Genomic DNA, 25,607 nt, shown 5'->3' on the forward strand with positions numbered 1-25,607 from the left:
TTTTTTCTTGTGATGAGAACTTTTAAGATCTACTCTCAGCAACTTTCAAATATACAGTACAGTATTATTAACTATATAGTCACCATGTTGTACATCTGATGACTTATTTACCTTTATAACTGGAACTTTGTGCCTTTGACCACCTTCACCCACTTTTATTTCTTTATTTCTAAGCTATTTTAAATAACAAACAAGCATCCCAAACAAAGAACATCAGTAGTACCCTACCCGAAGGTTCCCCTTGCACCTTATGCTCCTGCTTCTCTCTCACCAAAGAAACCATTATCATGAACCACATGTTTATCATTTCTTTGCTTTCCTCTCTACCCCTCCAACCCCTGCTTTAAAAATACCTTTTTTTAGGGGCACCTGGGTGGTCAGTTGGTTAGGTGTCGGGTTCTTGATTTTAGCTCAAGTCATGATCTCACGGTTCGTGAGTTTGAGCCCTGCATTGGGCTCTGTGCTGACAGTGTAGAGCCTGCTTGGGATCCTCTATCTCCTTCTTTCTCTGCCTTTCCCCCACTCGTGCTCCCTCTTTCTCAAAACAAACAAACTTTAAAAAAGGCATCAACTCAATATTTTAAAAAATAAAATAAAATATTTTTAAATTTTTAGGGAGAGAGAGCATGTGCAAGAGCATGTGCGAGTAGGGAAAAGGTTCAGTGGGGAGAGAGAATCTCAAGCAGGCTCCATGCTCAGAGTGGAGCCCAGTATGGGGCTCCATCCCACAACCCTGGGATCATGACCTGAACCAAAATCGAGAGATGGACACTCTCCTGACTGAAGCACCCAGGCCCCCCCCCAAATTTAAAAAATCATGGTAAAGACTGGGAGGATACACATCAAAATATTGAGTGATTAGATCTATGATGGAATTGTGTATGTCTTCCTTATTTTGCTTTTTGTTTTTGAAATTAACAAAAAATATATAATTTTTTAAAAATCAGAAAAGATGTTATTGTAAAATGTTATTTAAAAGGTGGCTATAGTGGTGTCTGGGTGACTCAGTCGGTTGAGCATCTGACTCTTGATTTTGGCTTGGGTCGTGATCCCAGGGTCGTTGGATTGAGCCCCGTGTTGGGCTCTGCACTGGGTGTGGAAGCTGCTTGAGATATTCTCTCTCTTAACCCTTAACATCACAAATCACACATTTTCCATGTTTTTGAACTTTATATATATGGAATTAGGTAGTATATACTCTTTTGTGTCTGGCTTCTTTTTTTCCAACGTTGTGTTTGCAAGATTCATCTATATTGTTTTGTGTAAACATTGTTTTTTCTCACTGTTGTATAGTTTATATGTGATTATATCACATGTTATTTATCCATTTCCCTGTTAATTTTTTGGTAATGTTTATTTATTTATTTTTAATTTTTTCAATGTTTATTTATTTTTGAGAAAGAGAGAGAGAGAGAGAGAGCTGGCAAGGAGCAGAGAGAGAGGGAGACACAGAATCTGAAGCAAGCTTCAGGCTCCAGGCTGTCAGCACAGAGCCTGATGTGGGGCTCTAACTTGCGAACCGTGAGATCATGACCTGAGGCGAAGTTGGACGCCCAACGGATTGAACCACCCAGGCGCCCCAAATGTTTATTTGTTTTTGAGAGAGAGAGAGAGAGAGAGAGAGAGAGAATATGAGTGGGGAGGGGCAGACAGAGAGGGAAACACAGAATCTGAAGCAGGCTCCAGGCTTTGAGCTGTCAGCACAGAGCCCAACACGGGGCTCAAACTCGTGAACCTTGAGATCATGACCTAAGCTGAAGTCGGATGCCCAACTGACTGAGTCACCCAGGTCCCCCATCCATTTCCTCATTAATGAAGAGTTTGAGGTTTTAATAAATAGTGCTGCTGTGAACATTCTTGAACACGTCTTTTGGTAAAATATGTTGAGTACATGCCTGAAGTGGAATTGTTGGGTCAGTTTGTGTATGTTTAGCTTAAGTAGACAATTACCAAAAAGTTTTTCAAATGGTTGTAATCAATATATCTTTCCACCCAGAAGTATATGAGAATTTCCACTGATCCATATCCCTACCCACCTGTGATATTGCCAGTCTTTTTCACTGTAATCATTTCTTGCTTTCTTTTTATGTGGTTATTTTGTATTTACCTGTATTCCCAAGAAGCATGAATTCTTTTTTAGTTGTTTTAAACTTTATCAAAGGGCATCATATTGTATGTAATCTTCTGAGACTTATTTAAAATTATATTAATAAGATTCATCTATAATATGTGTTACTGTAGCTCATCATGTTGACTGCTGTGTAATAGCCCATTGTGTGAATATGTCACAGTTTATTCATGCACTTTCCCATTTATGGATATTTGGGCTCTTTCAATGATATGGCAGTTCTTTCCTTCAAGTTTGCTCTATGCAAGAATCATGGAAGAGTTCTATGAAATTCCCAACTGCTACTAACTCTTTGCAAAATCCAAGGCCAAAAATGACATACGCCCAGTGTTTTATCATTCTGTTTTTTCTCAATGTTAACTAAAATCACATGAATTTTAAAAATTAGAGCCATTTCATTTTGCTTAACTTATCACTGCAGCAAAAGACTAGAGGCAGAAAACTCTAATTCATGTAAAGGTACAAGAGAGTTGCCTTCATTTTTCCAAGCTTAACAACCCAAATTTCTTTTAAACCTTTTTGCATAGGCCTAGTTCATATTTTTCTAGAGATATATGTTACTATTCTGTGAGCTTTTTCTAACTTCTTCATGCCATTTTTTAGTGTATGCTAACAAAAAACGGGACCATGCTTGAGACTGACTAGAGGGTGAGAGGCATTGTGTCCCAGCCCTTTTGTGACAGATCTCAGGACATATTTGTTGGCTTTTGTCCATACACTATAATTAGGCTGACTCATATTAACATTCTGGTCATCCAGGTTCTCCTTGTTTTTCTGATATGCATTTGTTTTCACAGTCCTTTCAGAATGTATATTTGTATTTTTTAAAATCTCCAGATATATCACATTGTAGCTGTTCAAGGTGAATTTTACTTCTCAAGAATTATGGCCCCCTGTTAAATTCATTTTGAATTTTGTTCCCATTTTTGAAGGACCATGTATGTCCCCCTGGTAAGAAATGTCAGGAAATAACTGACCTCTCCAACTTTGCACTTGGTGGAGAATCACAAATTATAATTTAAAAAATAAATGCTGGAACAGTTGCCCCTATGAGAAGACTCTCCATTGGACACCTGGAGCTGTTCTGGAGGAGGACTATCTCAAAGTAAGGAAATCTTCCCCAAATACAGCTATTTATGTTTCCATAAACCTGACTTTGAAGCAGATTATCCAACATACCCTCATCTCACATGCTGGAAACCCATCTAATTGATTCCCTCCAATGTAGTAAACCTCAAGCAGAAATGTAATGTTATTGAATAGTGGGTCTTATATCTGTCAGGAACTGGGCAGGATGTAGGGCAGTGGGTCTCAAAATGAGGTCCCTGGACCACCACTACCAGCAGGAGTAGCATCACCTGGAACCTGTTAGAAATACAATTTTTTTTTTGCCAAAAATGCAGATTCCTGGGCCCTGTCCCAAAATACTGAGGGTGGAATCCTGAAATCTACATTTTTAAAAAATATATGAAATTTATTGTCATAAATACATACAACACCCAGTGCTCATCCCAAAAGATGCCCTCTTCAATACCCATCACCCACCCTCCCCTCCCTCTCACCCCCCATCAGCCCTCAGTTTGTTCTCAGTTTTTAAGAGTCTCTTATGCTTTGGCTGTCTCCCACTCTAACCTCTCTTTTTTTTTTTTCCCCTTCCCCTCCCCAATGTGTTTCTGTTAAGTTTCTCAGGATCCACATAAGAGTGAAACCATATGGTATCTGTCTTTCTCTGTATGGCTTAAGAAATACAAATTTTTACATTCCACCCTGACCTACTGAGTTAGATACTTTGGGGGGTGGGGCCCGGCAATCTGTGGTATATATTAAATACAAGCCATGTATACTCAAGTTTGAGAACCACTTCTGGACTATCACAACAACTCTTTTTTATCTGCACTGGTATAGGCTAGTAGAGTCTGTTCCTGGCCCTGAAAAGTCTATTTCCTAGGAATAGTTTTAAAATGAACCTTTTTTCCCAACACTATAGTTTTTTTTTCCCCAAGCATAATCTAGCAAATTAGAAATGCATTGGAACACATACACAATAGTTTCCTGTCAATGTCAATTTTTTCTTCGGTTTTTCTGAAATCTTTCTCATGCAATAATTCTTAACATCCAATCACACCAGTATATACCAGGAAACATAGTTCAGAAATCATTGCTCTGTAGCTAGGGTAACTTTCAGAATCTGTAATCAGTATGCATGATTTGTAGAATCAGAGAAAATGGCCATTAACCACAGATTGGCCACTTTTCGTCTTCTCTCCCAGCCAGATGGAGGGGATTTACCTATCCGGTGATCATTCTCTTCTACCTTTCTCTGGAAGAAACTTGGGAGTTCTATTTTTAAACTTATATCTTTCATTATTAAATTCCCCTTTCAAATTTGCCAAATGGATATATATGCTTCACAACCAGTGGATTATCTCCAGATAATAAGGTCCAGGATCCTGTTTACATGTGACCATTAGAAGTCACTTTCACAAATCTCTTCTGTCCAGTACCTCCTGTTCCCTTCTTTCTCTGGCAGCCCTTCTGGGGCTCAGAAAGGCCTCTCCTTCAGGAGCTGGAATAACCCTGAACATTCTGCAATCTGTAGCTATCCAGTGCACTCTCAGTGTCTCTCTGCCTGTTCCTGAGCCTGTGAATGGCTTCTGAAGACATGGTCTGGATAAGAGGAGGCCACAGAGGCCTAACAAAGAACTCTTACCACGTTGATTCCTCCATCCCTCTTCTTTTTTTAAAAAAAAAAAATTTCTTTAATGTTTATTTATTTTTGAGAGAGAGAGAGACAGAGCGTGAGCGGGGGAAGAGTAGAGAGAGAGAAGGAGACCCAGAATCTGAAGCAAGCTCCAGACTTGAGCTGTCAGCACAGAGCTTGATGTGGGGCTCGAACTCACAAACCACAACTGAGCCATCCAGGTGCTCCCCTCTATTCCTCTTCTGAAATGAAATCCTATTTTCTTATTTTGATTGTTTCTCTCTTCTCTTCCTCTTTTGCTGTGTGTGTGTATGTGTGTGTCAGAAGTTTCCGAACTGGTTTTTAAGACTTCTTCCAATCCCTCTGATGAGAAATAAACTCTTTTAAAAGTTATGGTAAAGGTTACTATTCCTGTTCCTATTTAGCTATGCCCATGCGCTGACTATAGTAGACCAGGGGGCAAACTATGGCCAGATTTGGCCCACCCATTTTTGTAAACACTCCATTGAAATAATAGGCATGCCTATTAATTTGAATATTATCTGTGGTTGGTTTTATGCTACAAGGGCAGATGGGCCTACAAAGCCTAAAATATTTACTATTCGATCCTTTACACAGAAAGTTTGTTGACCCCTGAATTAAACTGAACACAGAGAAAACTCTGCCTTTATTGTGACTGTATGCCAACAGCTTTGGGAATAGCTATGTGCCTGGTGTGCACAATGGTTTCTGCAGATTAAAAGAAGCTGATTCCGTCAGCCTTTCTGATTAGAGGGATGGGTCCAACAGCCTGTTTTGTGGCCAGAGAAACAGGTCACTTCTTCCCCTTGGTTGCCATCTGACTCAGGAGGCATCAGGGGTCTTGTTTGTTTACCATTTTCTCACATGAAGAGAATGGAGTGGGTTGTGTGGTGGGGATTACCCCAGTGAAAAAACTTTAAAGATGGGAAGTCCAAGCTGAGAAGCTGAATCACCAGCAGCAACCATTTCTACCCACTTTGATACTGCCAAATGAGTCAGTTCCCTGGGAACCAGTTACCTTCCTGTGAAGATGACCTTAAGAAAGAGTATGATTGGTGTGGTTTGGTTGGGAAACAGAAAAACCACTACCTCCCATCTAGCCCATGCATGATCTGGGTGAGGTGTAGGCCTGACGGGAGGAAGCCCAGCACTTCAAGTGAGGAAGAAATGTTTGGTGATCATTTTAATTCTGCTCCCTTATCATTGGATGGATGTAAATTCTCTGGTGAACTTGTCCTCTTGCATTTCCCTCATTTTCTTCTCCCCCTCCACTTCATAGCTCCACTTCCCACCACTCTGAGGCTCGGATAAGGGCTCCTGACATTAGATTAGAGAACATCAGAAGAGGAGGGGGCTTATGTCAATGCCTTTTAGCCAAGCACCACCAGGACAGGGGAAAGGGAAGCACCTAGGGTGCAGAATGTGAGAGGCACTGCTTGTTATGGCTGGCCCTAGTCCTGGCTCTTCTGGAGGAACAGCCTTGTGGTTGGGCAAGTTAGGTTTGTTACTTATTTCAGAGAAGCAGAACTGTGGGTCATCTCAGAGAAGGTGGTAGAAAGGACTACAGGGCTGAAGCTTGTGTGAGGGGATTTTGCAGAGGGTTTAAGGAAGCAGGGCTTGGGATGCTGCCAGGAAGCAGGGGTCATTCTATGATTGGGCATCTTAGTGACTCTTGTCCAAAAGGAAGGAAGACTAGAGTGAGGCTGAAGCTGTAATTGGTAAAGAAGCAGTAGTAATCTGAGCCAGGACAGGGAAATGTTTGGTCATTTTTGTGGTTTGGATAATGTTAACGTTTTGTTTTGTTTTGTTTTTATCTGTGCTCAGACATGATTGTGGAGTGTCCATCACAGTCGCAGAGTGGCCTTGTTTGATGGTGATGTTCTATGAAATTGCATATATTCAGCATGAAAACACCCACCCAGCTCCCAGGTATCGGGAGCCATTTTTCTCTTTCTCACAGATCAGTTACTCATTGCCTCACTCTTTTTCACTTTCCTTAAAGTCACAAGATCACAGGATAGTGGAGCCAGAAAGGACTTTAGAAACCAGCTAGTTCAAACTTCGAATGTTTAAGTTAAGGAAATGGAAGATCAGAGATGTTGCCTGCCTTGCCAATATCACACAGCCAGTTAGTACTGTGTCTCACACACAGCATCGCACAGCTGGTACTGGGACCCAGGTTTCTTGACTCTAGAAGCCCTGAATACCCTGACCCTAACTCCTTCAGCAACCTCACCTGTAGGTGTAGGGAGAGCCTACACCTCTCTCCCTTTTCCTGTGCTCCATCCAGTCTGCCTTCACTTCCTCCAACAGGCCACGTTCTTAATTGTCTCAGGCCTTTCCCACAAGCTGTTTTCTCTGCTTGGAATGCTCTTCAATGCCTCTGACCTGCACTTCTGGCTTTCTTCATTCCTACTCACCCTTCAGGGTTGGCTCAAATCCCATCACCTCTCAAGGAAGCCCCTTCGGACTCTCTAGGCCTTGCTCTTCCTAGTGCTCTCTGTATCTTCCTGGCATTTCCCTGCCAGTCCCTCTGAGTGTCCAGGCAGGCAGGGATCTGGTCTATCTCTTTCACTGCAGTATGCTCTGGACATAGCAGGTACTCGATAATGAACGGACACTTTACCCCAAGCCTGGTGGAGGTTCTGCGGCTAGAATTCTTTTTATAGAACAATAGAAAAAAGGATTCTGAAATCTTTTCTGTGTGCCTTTATATAAAGTCTGATTGCAAGTAAAGTCTGATTGCAAGTAAAAAATACAACAGTAAAGCAAAAATGCTGAGGTGTTGCAAGTAGGTGGAGGATGAATTTGATGATTCCACCCCAATATCGTCCTTCCTGTGATCACTATCTGGACATGCGGGTGTGCTGGAAAGGCCAGCATGCAGCTGGGAGCCCTTCACATCCCTGAACCAGAGATGGGTCCCAGAGTCTGAGGCTGCTATTGCATCATTATGTAAAATGTTAGAAGACAATTAGAGTAGGCTGTTTGTCATGAAAAATACTATAAAGAAGAGATAGTCCAGACAGCTTATGTATATGGATCTCTCTGACATGCTGATGAAAACTATGGCTGCTCTTCCCAGAAAAATGCACATCTGCACGTAATTCTATTTGTTGCAGGTGTTTCATATACCTGAAAAGCAAGGTTATATGATTTGAGGTTTTTCTCTCTGTGGAGAAGTATATCTCTGTTACCTCTGTGGAGAGGCAGAGCAAAAATGGAAGCTAAATTTCCTTATTCTCCATATACTGTCCTTTCCCATAATATCAAAATGTTTATTCCATCATGAGATGGAACAGGGCATAGCAGTTGAAGGCACAGGTTCTGGAAGAAGCCAGGGTTCCAATCTCTGCTTTGACTAGTTGGTGAGTTGGGGCAAGTTGTAATTTCTGTGCTTTTGTTTCTGCATCTATAACACAGGAATATAACAATGGTGGGGTTGCTGTGGGGATTACATTAAAATAATCTTGTAAGAACATATCACAGAGCCTAGTTCGATAAACATTAGTTCTTAACATGATAGAGATGCCCTCCCTCCCCCGTCTTTGATGAGAAAGGTCACTTTGCTGTTTTTCTCTGGTCCCAGAATATACCTGGTTTAGCTCACCCACAGCATGGCTAGCTTCAAACAAGTGTTTGATAATGAGAGAGGCCTGGGGCAGAAAGCCAGGCAAGCCACCCAACTAGCTAGATTAGAGATGCAGTTAGCATCCTGTCCACAGGGTGGATATTAGCTGTATGGCACACTCCTACCATAGGATCACGATCAGGACATTTTCTGATGTCTCCAAGGTGACCACAGGCCAGATGATGACACTGAGAGAGCTACAAAAAGTCCGAGTCGATGGCAAAGAAAGCAAGCAAGGAAGGTCGTCTCAAGATTCCACAGGGAGAGATGGGTTTCAGGTTTCAAAGTGCAAATCCCTGATCTTTATGTATCAGCCTGATAGGTCTTTGCAACAACTTGGAAGCGTGTTTGTGAAGAAACCAAGAAAAAAGCTCTTTGGCTGAAAAAAACTGTTGGAGACAGACGCCTAGGAGGGATCAGGAGACCATAGTTTAGTCTCTGCTCTGCCACTCGCCCTCAGGACCAGCTGTTGCTCTTCTCTGGGCTTTGGTCTCTTTATCTGTAAGGTTTTCTGAGTTGGGCAGCAAAGGTTTGGTGAGTCCTGCAGGCGGAGCCTCAGTAGAGGGCTGGGCTTAGAAGTGGCCACTGTCCCCTCCCCTAGCCTTCTACAGGTGAGCAACTGTCTGGGGGACGGGGTGGCGGGAGGGGCAGTGAGAGGATGCCCTTAGGGGAAGCGGGCTCCTTTCTCCGCCGTCAGCAGCCCCCCGCCGGCCGCTCTGGCGCAGCCCACCGTCATTCCGCCCGAGCGCCCACGCGCCCGCATCAGCCAGGGTGCCGGCTGTGCTGGAGCAGAAAGATCGCAGATCGATTTCCAGCCCTGCCTGGCCGTGGCGTCAGCAGGGAAGAGAGGTTGTTTTGACTTGTAGTGCGTGGAGCTAAGGGAGAGGCCTTCTAATGGCCTTGGGCGCCGGCCTCGGGCGAGGGGTCACCGCCTTTGGACTTTTCTGCTCCACGAAGGCGACCCATGCAAAAGGCTGCCCCTGCGTGCCTCGGCTGGGTTTGGGGGATCGCGTCCCAAGGTCCTAGGCTCTTCTAGGGGGTATTGATAAGACCAGAGACACACTCTGCGCAAAATAAATACATAATAAGGACTTGTTACTTTGAAGTAGCCATATTGACCTGGCCAGAGAGTTATTTAGATGCCATTAGAAAAAGTTTTGTTTGCTTTAAGAAATGATGCAGTAATGTGCCCATCAGAAGCTCAGTTCTGCTTCCTGAATCTCTCATGGGCGAGTGGTGTGGGCAAGCTGCCGGGCACTTTATGCACACACCCTGTGTACGTGGGCTATTAGAGCTAGTGGGGACTTTGGGAATTACTTAGCTAATGAGAAACCAAGGGTTGAGACAAAGTGAATTGTTTTTTTTTGTTTTTTTTGTTTTTTTTTTTTTAAAATTTTTTTTTTCAATGTTTTTTATTTATTTTTGGGACAGAGAGACACAGAGCATGAACAGGGGAGGGGCAGAGAGAGAGGGAGACACAGAATTGGAAACAGGCTCCAGGCTCCGAGCTGTCAGCACAGAGCCCGACGCGGGGCTCGAACTCACAGACGCGAGATCGTGACCTGGCTGAAGTCGGCCACTTAACCGACTGCGCCACCCAGGCGCCCCACAAAGTGAATTGTTTTTATCCCCAGCGGGTCATGGGTCTTCCCAAGGGCCTCTTTCAGTCTCCATTACTTCACTCTGTAGAATCTTTTCTGAAATAATGATATTGTCTTTTGGAGGCTGTCTCAGAAAAAGACCAACACAACTTCAGTCCTAGAAGAAAGTGGCCAGCCCAGTTCTCCCTTTCTCATAGAATTCTCAGTTAATGTGCCTGTGGCAGAAAGGAGGGGTTTGAATAGCTGTGGATTCAGGTGGTTGTGTGGAAAATGGATAGCTTAATGGATCGAAAAGGAAGTGGGAGGGGCTCCTGGGTGGCTCAGTTGGTTAAGTATCTGACTCTTGATTTTGGTTCAGGTCATGATCTCAGGGCCCTGAGATGAGCCTGCTGAAGATTCTCTCTCCCCCTCTCTCTCTGCCCCTCTTGCACTGTCTCGGTCTAAAAAATAAGCAAATAAATAAATAAATAAATAAATAAATAAATAAATTTAAAAAAAATGAAGTGGGAGAAGATGGGAGTTAAATGACAAATAAGAGAGAGGTGAGTAAAACCTATTTTATATTTGCCATAGTTGTTTAAGATTCATTGAGTTCAGGGTTCAGTTCTCAAGGTGGCTTAATAAAAACTTCAGGAATACAGCTTCTTCCATACTACCAGGTTAATTCTTCATATTCATTGCATGAAAGATTAATGAATTCAGAGTTCTCTCTGAACCCCTGTTAGATTCCCATTCTGCCCCATGTGGACCATCTAGGTGAAAATTTGCTGTGGGTAGAGATATCCTAAAGCTTGGGTAGGGAGGCTGGGTTGGATCTAAGACAAGAAAAATTTTAGCACCAATATGGTAGCTGGAACAGTGAGGCTTAATGATTCTCCAAGGAAGGGAATGAGGGGGAAAAACATAAATGGTAGCCTTAGAGTACAATTTCCTAAAGTGTTCTTGGTCAAATATAAACATTGTGTGAAATAAAAGTAAACATGTTTGTTAACCGTAGGACTTATCAGTGCTTTTAATAGCCTAATATGCATGGTAGAATCTCCAAGAAAAGGACATAGTAAATAAAGTTGAAAGATAAGAAAAATATAGTTTCATTCTGTTAATTTTATTTATTTTTAATTTATTTTGAGGGGGGAGGGAGAGAATGCACATGCTTGTGTGTGAATGGGGGAAGGGTGGACAGGGAGAGAGAGAATTCCAGGCAGTCCCCATGCATGAGTGTGGAGTCTGATGCGGTGCTTAAATCCATGAAAGGTGAGATTGTGACCTGAGCTGAAATCAAGACTCAGATGCTTAACTGACTGAGCCACCCAGGTGCCGCTCATGCTGTTAATTTTCTTATTCTTATTTTTTCTCTCTTCTCCTGGATTTCAAGTTCATGGTGCTGAAAATCCTTGATGTAATACGATTTATTTATTCGTATTTAGCTGTGATTGTCAGGGATACTCATGATGACGAACAGGGATGCTGCTCTATATTTCCGGTGAAAATTTCAGTCTGTGTCACACCGGATTCCCAATAGTTGGAAATCATCAGTACTATCTTACACTTCCCTGGATCAGACTTATTGTCATAACTTGCCAAACTTTCTACATGTTGCTTGGTAGCATTAGCATTGGCTGGGGATTGAGACTGGAAGCAGAGCAAGAAGGAGTAGTCAGATGCAAACAAGCTCTGGGAGGAGGTGCATTGCTGCTCCCTGTGATTGATACCAGAATGGACCATCCTTCTTTTGTCTTGTTTGCCTTGGGATCAGGTATCTCTCCTATTTCTCTTTTTAATAAAAACATTTTTGTTGAGGCATAACTTACATATAATAAAGTTCACAAATCATGAAACTACAACCTGATGAATTCTTACAAATGCACAACATCCATACAAACACCATCCAGATCAAGACATAGAACATTCCCAGCACACCAGAAGACTCCCTCATGCCTTCTCAGAATTATACCCCCCAATTTGATTCTATCACTCTAGATTAGTTTTGCTTATTCTTTAACTTGAGAGCAAGCATGGAGACACTTATTGCCCTGAAGGTTAATGCACCTTGACGTTGCTATTACTCAGCTGCCCCAGCTGTTACATATGCATATATGCATATGTACATGCAGATATAGCAGTATGGCAGCACTGGGATGACACTTGTCACAGAATTCTGAATATTTTACTTCATGTGCATAATGTTGTTGACATGGCAGAGAAACAGAGAATGGGAGTAGGAAGGCAAGTATGTTTCTAGTGAGGCTGCCCAAAGCCTCACACTCTAGATCAAACCAAGTCTGTAAGGCAGGAACTCCTCTTGTCTAAATCACAAGAAGCTGAACAACATGGAAACTGTAGTATTTGGGATTCTACAGTAGATCTCACATGTCTGAATTATCCACTAAATGCGTCATCAAACTTGTGTGATAGGTGTTACATCTTCATCCCTCTAACTTTTGACTGGTGTCTTTGTCACTCTAACCTTCATGGTTGGCCCAACCCTAACCCAGGGTTTGAACTAGTTCCCACTTTTGGCTCCAGGAAGGCCCCGCTTGTACAGACCTAGCTCAACAGATTCCCCCTTCATTTTGGTCTGCTATGACTTTGGTGACCTTAGTCTTGGTGATCCCTGATCCCAGTTACCCTGGTGTCAGTTTTGGTCTCTTATCCCCGATCCATGGTGGCTGTCCCTAATGCCAACAACCTGCTCTTCTGGAGCTTGGACAACTGCAGCCTTATGCTTGTATGGACTCAGGAGATGAATTGAAGATCCTGTTTCTATAGGTGGGTTACATCATGCTGACAACTTCTGCAGCTGAATCAAGCCCTCACTGCTTTTGGGGCCATTTGAATCTTAAATGAAGCTCGTTGGATTTATCTATAAAATGCATCTGTCCACCTCATATCTGTCTACTTCTCCTTGGTTCACACCCCCAGTCCAAGCCATCATTTTCTTTTTTTTCTAAGTTTATTTATTTATTTTGAGGGGTGGAGGGGCAGAGAAAGAAGGAGAGAGATCATCCCAGGCTCCACACTGTCAGCACAGAGCCCAATGTGGGGTTTGATCCCACAACTGTGAGATCATGACCTGAGCTGAAATCAAGAGTTGGACCCTTAACAAACTGAGCCACCCAGATGCCCCCACCCCAAGCCATCATTTTCTATACCTGAATGACAGTCTCCTATCTGGTCTCCCTGTTTTCACTCTTACTCTAAAATAATCAGTTTCCCCCCATTTTTCATATAGCAGTTAATCTTTTAAACACCAAAAGTGATCTGCTTCTTCATCCCCATTTTGTATGACTCTCCCTTTGTTTATTATTTTTAATCACCCTAATTTCTTACCTGTTCCTGCAACACAGCAAGCTCTTTGGCCTTGGTGTTACCTCTACCTGGAATGCTTTTCTCCTGGCTGCCTCCTTCTCATCCTCTGATCTGACCTTAAATGTCACTTCCATAGGTAAGTCTTTCCTGACTACTCTGTCAAAAGTTGCCCTCACCCCATTTGTCTGGTATTCCTGTCTGTTTTTTCTTCATAGCACTTATATCTATAATCACCCACTCTGAAACATGTAATTGTAATTTGCAAATGCAAACATGTGATTGTTTATCTGTTTGCTTATTATCGACTCTCTAGCTCCAAATCTAGATTGTAACTCCTTGAAGGTAGGGACCTGTCTCTCTTGTTCACAGCTGAATCCTCAGGAATTAGCATAGTGTCTAAAATTTTGTAGGGGCTCAGTACATATTTATGATGAATGAATGAGTAGGTTATTTATACCCCCGCTCCTTTCCTACCTTCTACATCCAGTTCATCATGAGATGCTGTAGATTTTGCTCTTAATTAACTCTTGATTTTTTCCACTTCTTTCCAGCTCCACCACTACCACCCTAGGTGAAGCTGCCATCAACCCTCACGTGGCCTGCTGTAATGGCTTCTCACATTGCACCCCTGCATTCAGTTGGGCTCTCCTCCAATCCATTCTTCTCCTTGCAGTGGGAGTGATCTTTGAATACAGAAATTTAGTCATTTCATGTTCTTGCTTAAATCACTTCATTGGCTTCCTTTGCTGTGAAGGTCAAGACCACAGTTCTTATGGTGGTCTGCAAGGCCCTGAACTCCCAACCTCATTTTCTTCTCTACAACCTTTATTCTCATTATTCCAGATGTGACCATGCTGTTTCTTCCAGCCGCAAGACCTTTGCATCTGTTTATCCACTGCGAATCTGCTCCTCCCCATTCTTTGCTACACAAGTCCTGTTCATTATTTGGATCTCAGCTCACATGTCATGTACTTAAGAAAACTCCCTGAACCCTCCTTTCATCCACACAAGATTGGGTCCACTCGGCTACATAGAATTATACTTTCCCATCATTGCACTTAAAACAAGTTCTAATAGGACACTTATTTCCTATTTGTTAAATTATTTGTTTATGGCTTCTTGCCTTCATAGTAAGCTCTATGGGGATAAGGGTTATGTCTGTTTGGTTCACTGTTATATCTCCAGTGGATGGCATAATGCCTTATATGTAGTAAATACATAAATATATGTTGAATGAATGAATATAAATTAAAAAACGAAATTCCAAATGGTGAAATTAAATCTATAAATTATATATGAGTAACATTAGCTCATTATTGATGAGGCACTCTTTCATCTGCCAAAAGTTGCTGATAGTATATACACTGACGTCTTTATAACTTACGGAGTCTATACATTTCAATTTTTGTATTAATAAGAACATCAAAAATACTAGTTAACATTTATTGAGCACTTTTTATGTGCCAGACTGTACTAGTGCCTGAAAGTTAGTCCTCCCAACCACCTATTAGGATGGTACAGTTATTATTGCCATTTTCGTAGATGAGGTAACTATAGTTTCTAATTTTTCTAGCCCTTTTTAATGCATCATGGGAACTCCTAACTGTTCTCAGATTCCCTTATTTTCTGAAAGACAATGTCAAAAAAACCTTTCAGGTAAATATTAAATTGACCAGATCCTTTTAAAATTCCAAAACAGAGACCCCAGACTGAGATCATCACTACCCCTTTCCCCTAGGCTACTGAAAGGGAGAAATGCCAGTGGTGGTGATTCAAACTATGCCCCACCCATTCCCTTGCCCACACTCCGGTATTGGAAAAATCAGGTAAAATGATCATGAGGTCAAGGGCAAGGCATCCTTGAAGGGATAAACCTGCAGCCCAAGGAAACTAGAAAGGGAGAGAGTAGTTCTATCCACTTATGCTTTGATGATGTGGCTGTCCATAGAGTGACTGTAGGAGGTGTGCCCATCAAGAAACAAGATTAATTTGACAAACATACTTAAATAACAGTGCCTTACATTTGTATAGGGCTTGACAGTTTACAAAAGTGCTTTCGTGTCTGTGACCTAGTTTGATTCTCGTAACAGCTCATGAAAAGTAGACATTATGAACATCCCATTAAGATGAGCAAACAGAGGCTCCTCAAGGGTAAGGACCTGATGGAGGCCCACAGCTCTCAAGGGACACAGTCCTAGCTTAGTTCCGGAGGTTATGGTTCCCAAGGTTTCTGCCATCCCATGCACACATCCTTCAGAGACAGCCCCTCGAGGGCAGCTCTTGTTGGAGTTCAGAGCACATCTGACATGGGTGCCTCTCATAGAGCCAATTTCTGAGCTGTCCAAGAAAGCCAATTACACCTGACTTGGCACCAAACTCTTGTCACTCAGCTTAATCATTACCTCATTTGCCAGACTTAGCTGGCTCTTAGCAACTTTGACCTATTTCCAAAAGTCAAATCCTTCCTCAAAGGTGGACACTTTGTCAAAACTGATGATATTCAAAAGAATGGGATATATAGAGAAATGGCTGGATTATCCACCAAATATTAATGATGGACTTTTGGCTGTTTAAAAGCCTTTTAATTTTTGTTCTTTTCTGCCTTACTTGAAATCTCTATAATAAACTGTGTTTTGCTTTAATATTTATTTATTTTTAATGTTTATTTATTTGTTTTTGAGAGAAAGAGAGAGATAGCATATGTACATGAGTGGGGGAGGGGCAGAGTGAGAGAGGGAGACAGAGAATGCCAAGCAGGCTTTGCACTGTCAACATAAGCCTGATGCCAGGCTTGAACTCACGAACTGTGAGATCATGACCTAAGCCAAAATCAAGAGTCAGATGCTCAAATGACTGAGCCACCCAGGCCTCCCAGCCATGTTTTGCTTTAATGAGAAACAATAGGAACAGATTTCTTACAGAAAAATGTTGGAAGCAAATATTGCAGAATATTAACAGTAAGTAATTTTGACTTGTAGATATCAATGATTGTCACTTGTGTGGGCATGTGTTTTCCTGCACTGAACCCCCCAACTATCTTTTGATCTTTTGAGCAACAGAAGTGTCATCCAATATATGGAAAGCCTTTCAAGGTGCTTTACTTAAAAGGAGACAACACTCATTTGGCTGTGCACACACCGGTGTGTTGATTTAAAATAAATTAGTAAGTCATTTTATGCCTCATCCATAGCCCATCTGTACAGTTGTGCCCTTGGTTCACTCCTGGAGGCAGAAGGCCACAATCATGGCATGGCTCAGCTTTCTCATATGTGTGGGCAAAGACTCTCTTTCCATCTGTTATTCCGAGTAGTGAGGCAGCCATATTTTGGAAAATAGCCAAGGCAATGATAAAACTACTGCTTCCTTTCTTCTACCCTCCCCCTTAGTGGTCCAGAAAACTCTGGTTAATGTCCTTCCAGTGGCACAGATTAGTCGCTTGGTGATGCATTCCACACTCCTGAGGTTAATAAATGACTCTAAAGAAAAGCAAGTAATTTATCATGGGCTTTTGTTGTGACCCTTAATCCAGTCAATGAAAAAATACTGTGTTATGGGTGCTTTCAAACAAGGAATTGGTCTCACTGCCCCATTGCCACGTGTCCAGTTAGGGGACATGGCCTTTTCCTTGTTACTTTCATTCCAAGAAGTCCTTAGCAGCCAAGAGAGATTTTATTTGGCTAATGTCTCACCATTAGAATCTAGACTGTAAAGCATTCCTGTACAATCTAAGTACAAAGTGAATGACAACTGAATAGTAGTATATCTTTCTCTTTCAGGTAAATCTATTCAATTTACCTGAATAGTAGTATATCTTTCTCTGTAGGGCTAGAGTTGGGACTTCAATGTGTTCTGCCTATGTCATAAGATGATCTTGATGTTCTGGGTCCATTCCCATCCCTCCTACCCAGTCCACTCTCTCCTTGGGATTTTTTAACATTTTGAACTAAGAACAGTAAGGTTGCGTCTGCATCCTCTTGTCTGAGTCATCCAAGTGATAGACTGGAGAACTTGGTTCTCTTCCAGCTCTGAAACTGCCTGTCCATACCCCCTTTTAAGATACCATAAAGCTACAATAGATGTTCTGAGGAAAGAAAGCTTTTATTTTTTCCAGAGGCCAGCACAAATTGCAGACTTTAATGAGCAAAATGGATATTCTCCATTAAAGATTCTCTAAAGAATCTTCAAGTAGATACTGTAGGTAGAAAAAAGACAGCAGAGTCATAAAGTATAATAAAGACAGCAGAATCATAAAGTAATTTGTTAAAAGAGCAAATTAAAGAATCTGGCAAATGAAAGATCAGAAGGACAAAGGGATAAGGAAATAGTATACAACAACAACAAAAATGCAAGTACTTCCAAAGGTCACCTTGGAGTTTTCAAAAAGAGAGGATAACACAGGGTCAAGTGTTGAGGAGCTAAATGTGGGTAGACAGTGCACTGATATAGGTCCAGGATAATTGGCAGAATTTGGTCAAGTGGAACAAGCACACGGAAGAAAATAGAAAGATATCTTCATGTGGGGGGCTTGTACCTCTTAGAAACCACAGCTGAAATAGTCAAGAACCAGCTTGTGCAAGTTGTCTTAAATTATCTTTGACCTCTCTTTGCTATGGCTGTCAAATTGGCACATAAAAATGAATGTTGATTTGAGTAATTTAGATAGGTGTTTTTGATACTGGCTTAACAACTATACCCAAATAGTAAGAAAAAAGAAAGGTGTCTATAATGCCTATAGGCAATATATGGGCCCCAGGGTCAGGTGACTACTAAAGCAGTGGTTTGTTAACAAGGACCAGGAGGACCAAGAACACTATCATACCCATCCTTGGCCTAGACTTCTTATGTCGTATGATGTCCAGGTATATATATTTCAATATTAAAGAAAGGGATCCAGATAAGCTAGTTCATGTCTAGAGAAGGCAGACAGGACAATGAAAGCTTGAAAATGAAGCTATGAGGAGGAAACATTTGTGGGAATGAACTGTGATAGTTTGTCAGGAGAAAAGAACTCTTAGTTGGGACATGATTGGAGTCCTCAGGATGCTGAAAGAGGTCTTAGGTTTTTTTCTCAGTGGGACCAAGAATAGGACTGGACAGACAGGCAGAAATTCAAGGCAGCCAGATTTTAACGTGATGTAAAAAAGAATTTCCTATCAAAACTGTATAGCAACGTACTAGGTTTTCAAAAGCATGCGAAAAGTTTCCTGTTACAACAATTAAGACTATGCAACAATGGAAATACAGGCCTCCCAAAGTGAGGGTGTAAAAGTATTCAGAAAGAGGCTGGATGACCAGGTGTGAGGGAAGTGGAGGGCCATAGGTGAGCGTGGACGGGTGATTTGCATGTCCCACTGGAAGAATCTACAATTCTAAGAACTATGTTGAATTTATACTGTACCTTTCTTTCTTGGAACTTAAAGTACTTTTACTTCTAGCCTCACGAGAGTAGTGAATCACAGAATAATGAAGCAATTTGCTTAAAAACTGTTTGTAGCTAATTTGGAATCAAAACCCTTCATAGGGGTATAATTCTCCATGTTTTCTATACACATACACATATGAAGCTACTTGAGTTTACCTAGAGGCAACATGCTACATATATCCAAGGCTTTTCAGATTTTATAGGGTAAATATAGGGATACTGATTTATATGTTTTAATGTGTCAGTAAATTGAATCAAACAGTCCTAATGACAAACACGTAAAATAAAATAAATGAATGCTGTTACCTAGGTTGACTTCTGGCTAATCACTCTTGCTGTATAGGCCCAACAGGTGAGGACCACCTCTACGGTTCCTTCCAGCTCTGCTGTATTATACACTAACTATCAAAGCTAGAGACAGCATTAAGACATGATGTCCAGACAGCCGGCTAGCTCTTGACAGGAAGTTGGCAGGCAGCAGGCATGAGAAGGGAATGGAGACCTTGCACTCTTCTTATTTTTTAGCAGTTGCCAATTTACACCATAGATGAGTAAAAACCCAGTATCAGAAGCATCCTCTGATCTCATTACTATGTGCAGAGTTAGTCTTTGGTTCTCCCTGGAACCTCTGGTATTGCTTTCCCTCCATTAGGGCAATGGATTCAACTTCTTCCTTAACGTGATTCTCCATGTTCCACCCCTGCCACTTCACTGGCCCTGAGCCCATGTAAAAGTGTCTGGCAGGGACTGCAGCTCCTGAAAAGATGAACATGACTTTAAGGCTTGTACTCTTGCAGTACTTCCCTTTTCTTATCTACTTTAAGAATAAATCCAGTTTATCTGCTTAATAGGAAACTTGCATTAAGTTTGTTACTTCCTGGGGCTTGGGCTTCTGATTTACCCAGCACTTACTGTCTTACTTGGCAGAGGCCCATCTCTGTGGGGAACAGATCTTAGCAATGAATTGTCACTTAAATGGCCATCCTGTCACTGCCCCTCCTAAAAGCTATGCAGGTCTCACTGTCATCTTTCCCCTCCATGTCCTTTGTTGGATGCAGACTGAATAATCAGCCCCACCTGATTTATTTGCTTGTTTGTGGTCTCCCTTCATACTTTCCCATGAGTTCCTTTCATGTTCTGTCCCAAATCTCCCATTTCCTCCTGTGTTTCCCTCTTTCATTTCTTCCATGTTTGGAGTGGCCATCTGTCATCCTCCAGGGATGGTACTCATGGTTGCAGTCTCCCTCCTTCCTTCTCAGGCACTTTTTTTTTTTTTATATTTATTTATTTATTTTGAGAGAGAGAGAATGAGTGGGGCAGGGGAGAGAGAGAGGGAGACACAGAATCTGAAGCAGGCTCCAGGCTCTGAGCTATCAGCACAGAGCCTGACACAGGGCTTGAACACATGAACCGTGAGATCATGTCCTGAGCTGAAGTCAGATAGATGCTCAACCAACTGAGCCACCCAGGCACCCCTCAGGCACTTTAATAATTTTGTTTCCTTGTCTCTGGATTGTCACTGTTGGGATGTTTTAAGGAGCTGGTTAGGGCAGCGTTTCTCTCTCTCTTTCTTTCTTTCTTTCTTTCTTTCTTTCTTTCTTTCTTTCTTTCAAACCAGAACATTTATCTTGTGACTAATCATTGAATCCTTCCGATGAACTGGATGCTGCAACAGCCACCCTCTTGGGTTTAGGTGTTGTTCCTTCACAGAATCCATGTCTGAATCTGTGGCACACAATTTTTGGGTGCCTCTTTTGACCAGTCCCAGTGGTATTTCGTCTTTTAGCTTTGCCACTCCAGTTATACTTTCTCTTCTGCTTGGCAAGATAGACACATTTGCCACAGGTCAATTTCTGAAGGTGGTAGGACTTAGAGCCACAGCAGCAGCACAATGCATGCATCTTATTGCAATGCTTTTCAAATGATGACATCCCCTTCATCATATTGTTTCCATGGTGGAGACCAAAAAGAAGACTAGTTTTCAAAGTGTGGTTCTGGGACCAGCAGTATCAGCATCACCTGGGAACTTCTTAGAAATGCAAATTCTCAGGGTGCCTGGGTGGCTCAGTCAGTTAAGTGTCTGACTTCAGCTCAGGTCATGATCTCATAGTTCATGAGTTCAAGCCCTGCATTGGGCTCTGTGCTGACAGCTCAGAGCCTAGAGCCTACTTCAGATTCTGTGTCTCCCTCTCTCTCTGCCCCTCCCTGCTTGCACTCTGTCTCTCTCTCGAAAATAAACAAAACATTTTAAAAAGTTAAAAAAAAAAGAAATGCAAATTATCAGTCCCTACCCCAGGGACTCTGAGTCATAAACTCTGGGTTAGGGCCCACCAATGTGTGATTCTGATACCCACTCACTGCATTAGGAGGTGGTTTTGGCTGGGACTCAAAACTACTCAAATCCTGACTTCAAGGTTTTGGAGGAAAATGTATCTACAGAGAATATTAGCTGGGGCTGTGGCCCCAAACCCCAGTGTCAAATTCTAGTGGGCCACATAGAAAATCCTTCTTCTCTACTACACTAGCCTAAGTAATCTAGATCTAAGGCATATGATTTTGCCTCTTGCTCCAAGGCTAAACTTGACTTGAGCTCTTTCCAATCAAGCATGAGAAAAGTGTGCTCCAAAATATAAGGCAGCACAGTCACTAGAGATGCCAAACACTATATGTAATGATGAAATGTTAAAAGCCCTCCTTTCAAAATCAGGAACAAGACAAGAATGCCCCATCATCATTTCTCTTTCACATTTTCCCAGAGGTTTTAGACAATTTAGTGATAGGAAGGTATCAAAAGTATAAGGTTTAGAAAATAAAAATAAAATTATCATTAATTATAGACAAGATAATTTTAGAATCTACATAAAAATAATTAGAATTAATAAGAGAATTTACCAAAGTTTCCAGATATGTAGTAGGTAAAAGTCAATTGCATTTCTATTAATCATCAATAACAGAAATATATACTTTGTAAATAGATACTATTTATAATAGAAAAAAGTAAGTTTCTCAAGAAGAGAATGAACTAAATATGTATAAGATTTCTTTTTGGAGAGAACTTCACATTAGTGAAAGACACTGAAGACAATCTAAATAAATTAATATCTCTGTTCACAGAAGACTCCATATTGTTATCATGTCAATTCTTCCCAAATTGATCTATAGAAACACTACAATTCTAATAAAAATCTCAACAGATATGTGTATGTATACACTTGCCATCAGGTGTGTGTGTGTGTGTGTGTGTGTGTTGTATGCACACACCTTGACAAACTGCTTCTATAACTTATGTGGATGAACAAAGGCCTAGAATATTCAATCTTTCTGAAGAAGAAGAAAATGGAAGGGAGGCTTACCCTATCAGCTGCCAAAACAATATTATGCTGGAATAACTGAGATAGTTGATAATGGCAGGGAAGACAAATAGTAAAGAGCAGAGAACACAGAAAGAGACTCATGAATACACAGAACCTTGATAATTGACATGGTGTTGTATTGGTGGGAGAAAGAGTGGACTTTGCCTCAACAGTTTTGAGACAGCTGGTTAACCATGTGGGGGAAGTGAATTTGGATCTCTACTCAGATCATGCACAAAAATCAACTGCAATGGTTTGAAGATTTAAAGGTGACAGGCAAAGGACCGGGGGCAGCAGAGTCCCACACCCCCACCTCTATCCCCACCCCTACCCGTACCCCCACTTCACCTGCCGCTACTAAACTCCACTCACTCCCAGTTTCCAGGTCGGCAGATGTACTGTTGAATCTCAACAGAGTTACCTTGAACTTAGGGAATCTTTTGAAACAAAAGCAAATCCTGCCATCATGTTGCAGCCCAATACAATGTGAATTTACTTTAAAAAAATAAATGTGTTCTTCTCTGCCATTTTTAAGACAAGATTTCCATTAGCAAGGCATTCTATTTTCCATTAATCAAAGTTTATGGTTCACACAAAAAAATTCAGAAGAAAATATAAAATGTCTTATAACCCCAAGTATGGAAAGATTTCTTAAACAAGTTTTAAAAAGCACAAATAATAAAAGGTGACAAATTCAATTACATTAAGCTAAGAACTGTTAATGAAAAGATAAAAAAAAAAAAAATCCTAAAAGGGAAAAGACAGGCTGAAAACAGAAAGGGGATAGTTGTAGCAATGTAACTGAAAAAGGAGTAGTATCTAGAATATACAGCATTCCTATTGAAAGAAAAAATAGAAACCTCCCAATGTCAAAGCAATGGGTAAAAGACATGAACGGGCATTTCAGAGAAATATGAATAGACAAAGAAGCACATATACATTGGTAATCAAGTTAAAACCACAACAACTTGGCAACAACTCAATTGTTGGCAAGGATGTGGATAAAGGAGAACTGTCATACACTAATGATTGAAGTTTCAATTGGTAAAATTACTTTGGAGATTCATGTCACATTACCTAGTAAACATGAAGATGTGCATACTCTGAGCCTAGCACTTTTATCCCTAGGTAGAATGCCCTAGAGACTCTTGTATATGTGCCAAGGAATCATGTACAAAACTGTTTATAATAACATTTAAAAAATAACATCAGAAAATTCCAAATACCAATTGCTGATCTACAGGAGAATAGATAAGCTTTGGCACACTCAGAGTGAAATTCTGTACAGCAGTGAAAATGGAACCAGAGCTATAGTCATTAACGTGGATTATTTAACAAATACAATATTTTTAAAAATGCACATTGAAGAATGCAAACAGCATGATTCCATTTGTACAAATACAAAATGCAAAACAATGCAAATTAAACTATTGTTTAGGGATACAGATGTTTTTGATATAATATAGGCATTTAAAAAAATCACTCTCATTCTTCAAAACCATGCATTAATAGTAACAGAAATTATGGACTGTTTTCCTTATGGAAAAAATTCTAGATAACTTTGTAAACAGAATATTAATAAAACCAATACAAATCCTAATAAAAACATTAGTATAATTACAAGACATATTACATTCTTAAGTAAATATGTCTGCAAACATTAGAATTTATCTTATAGAAAAGAGGAAGATAGCTTTTTAGAAGAAGGTTTAAGGAAGGTTGAGGAAGCTGCTTTTGGGCAAAGATCCTAAGCCTGAAAATCAGGAAGAACTGTGTAACAAGCACTTCCTATTTAGAAGGAATGTGAAATACAAATTTGGCAGTAGTTAATCTCTTTGGAGAAAGGAACAGGATGGGCTTGATTAGAGGCACAGAGGGGTTCCAAAGAATTAATATTCTTAAACTGATTATGGGCATGCAAGTATCCATTTTATTATTATTCTTTAATATTCATATAATATATATATATTACATATCTCTAGTATGAATATTTCATAATAAGTCAAGCAATGTTTGATATTTTCATTGTAAAATGTTAGGAAAATATGAAATGAAGAATCAAAAATTGAAGTTAGTTATGTAATTTACTAGGAAAAGAAAATAAGTGTTTTTTGGTTTAAAAACAAGAATTGCTACCTGTAAAATATGCTAGCAATGTACAAAAGTATAAAGAAGAAATCAAAAGAAACAGAAAATTAAAAATCACCCCAAAGTCCATCACCAAGAGATCTTTTGATGACTATATATACACATACATGTATAATTTTACAGAAAGGGGATCATGTCATAAATTCTGGTCTGCAACCCAGTTTTTTTCATTAAATAATATGTATTTCTTTCCATACATATGTAATAGTCATATGACTTCATAGTGATTAGTGGTATATCAAACTTACATAACCAAGCATTTACTGCTGGGTATTTAAGATATTTCTTAGTTTCTTTTTGCTATTACAACCAATATTTCAATTAACATATTTTCAAATACTTCTTTAACACTTGTTCAGTTACATTATTATTATTATTATTATTAGAGATGGAAATACTGTGTCATGAGCTTTTTTGTGTTTGTTTTTGGTCAAGGATAATTTTCTCTTTTCAAAGATTACTTGCTTTTAAAAAAAAACCAATATATACATTTTTTAAATACAAGGAGTGCTAACTGATATTTTGTTTTCTAAGGTTAAACTATTCCTTCTACAATTGGTTATGCTCCAAAGAAAAAGCATGAATTAGAAAGCTCCACACCCCCCTCAGGGAGCCTGAGTGGTGGAACTTGTTTTTAAAATATCTGAAAAAAAAAAAAAAAAACACTTCAGAGAAGGTCCAAATCAAAGGCTGAAATGATTAGACTAAGGATTACCAGCTGAATGGAAAGTATAGATGAAAGACAGACAGGTGGACTCTCTAGAAGCAGAAATGGGGACTTAAAAGAGGTCAATGAAGGAAGCCAGCAGAGAGATGATCAAAGTGATGAGAGCAGAAGGAAAAGCTGAAGGAAGAATGGGAGGCACTTTCCAAAGACACCTTGAGACCTGAAAGAAGGGGAGGCAATGTGGTGAGTTGGAGGAGATGGATGTGAGTCAGCTGCAGGAGGCGGTTGGAAGGTGATCAGGTCAAGAAACCAAAGTGCACTGAGTCAGAGAAAAAAACTAACGAAAGCCTGCATTAAAGAAACCAAGAAGATGGAACTCAAATGTCAGTAGAAATGGTTGTTTGTGGAGGAAATAATAAATATAAAAAGGAGAACTGGTAAATATGAACAGCATTCATAGATCTTATAATTTAAAAAAAGTGTGAAATTTTCTTCACAGTGTGAGTGAAGTTAAGGAAAAGTGGCTACTGCTCTAGAGGAAAAATGAGGTCTGTCAGGGTTCACACAACCAGGTAGCAGAGGGAAGAGAGGATGTTTAGTTAGTTTAGACCAGGAAAAGGATTTGG

General features: G+C 40.5%; 2 protein-coding genes across 5 annotated transcripts in view; both read right to left on the reverse strand.

The window, feature by feature from the left end:
• CASR (calcium sensing receptor) overlaps positions 1-25,607 on the reverse strand; it is a 77,346-nt gene that overhangs the window by 37,901 nt on the left and 13,838 nt on the right. Inside the window, exon 1 of one of the 4 annotated variants that reach the window (XM_058731200.1) lies at positions 13,866-15,504. The exons of the other annotated variants lie outside the window; for them this stretch is intronic. The gene's annotated coding sequence lies outside the window, so the exon portion shown is untranslated. Of the gene's footprint in view, positions 1-13,865; positions 15,505-25,607 lie in introns of those variants that run through there. 4 annotated transcript variants of the gene reach the window in all.
• LOC131512467 (large ribosomal subunit protein eL37-like) lies at positions 20,133-21,734 on the reverse strand. Its single transcript, XM_058731218.1, has one exon. It carries the CDS (start codon positions 20,754-20,756, stop codon positions 20,448-20,450), a length of 309 nt encoding a protein of 102 aa, XP_058587201.1. The 5' UTR covers positions 20,757-21,734; the 3' UTR covers positions 20,133-20,447.

The sequence above is a fragment of the Neofelis nebulosa genome, chromosome 5 (genome assembly GCF_028018385.1).
Source record: "Neofelis nebulosa isolate mNeoNeb1 chromosome 5, mNeoNeb1.pri, whole genome shotgun sequence".
Classification (NCBI taxonomy): domain Eukaryota; kingdom Metazoa; phylum Chordata; class Mammalia; order Carnivora; family Felidae; genus Neofelis; species Neofelis nebulosa.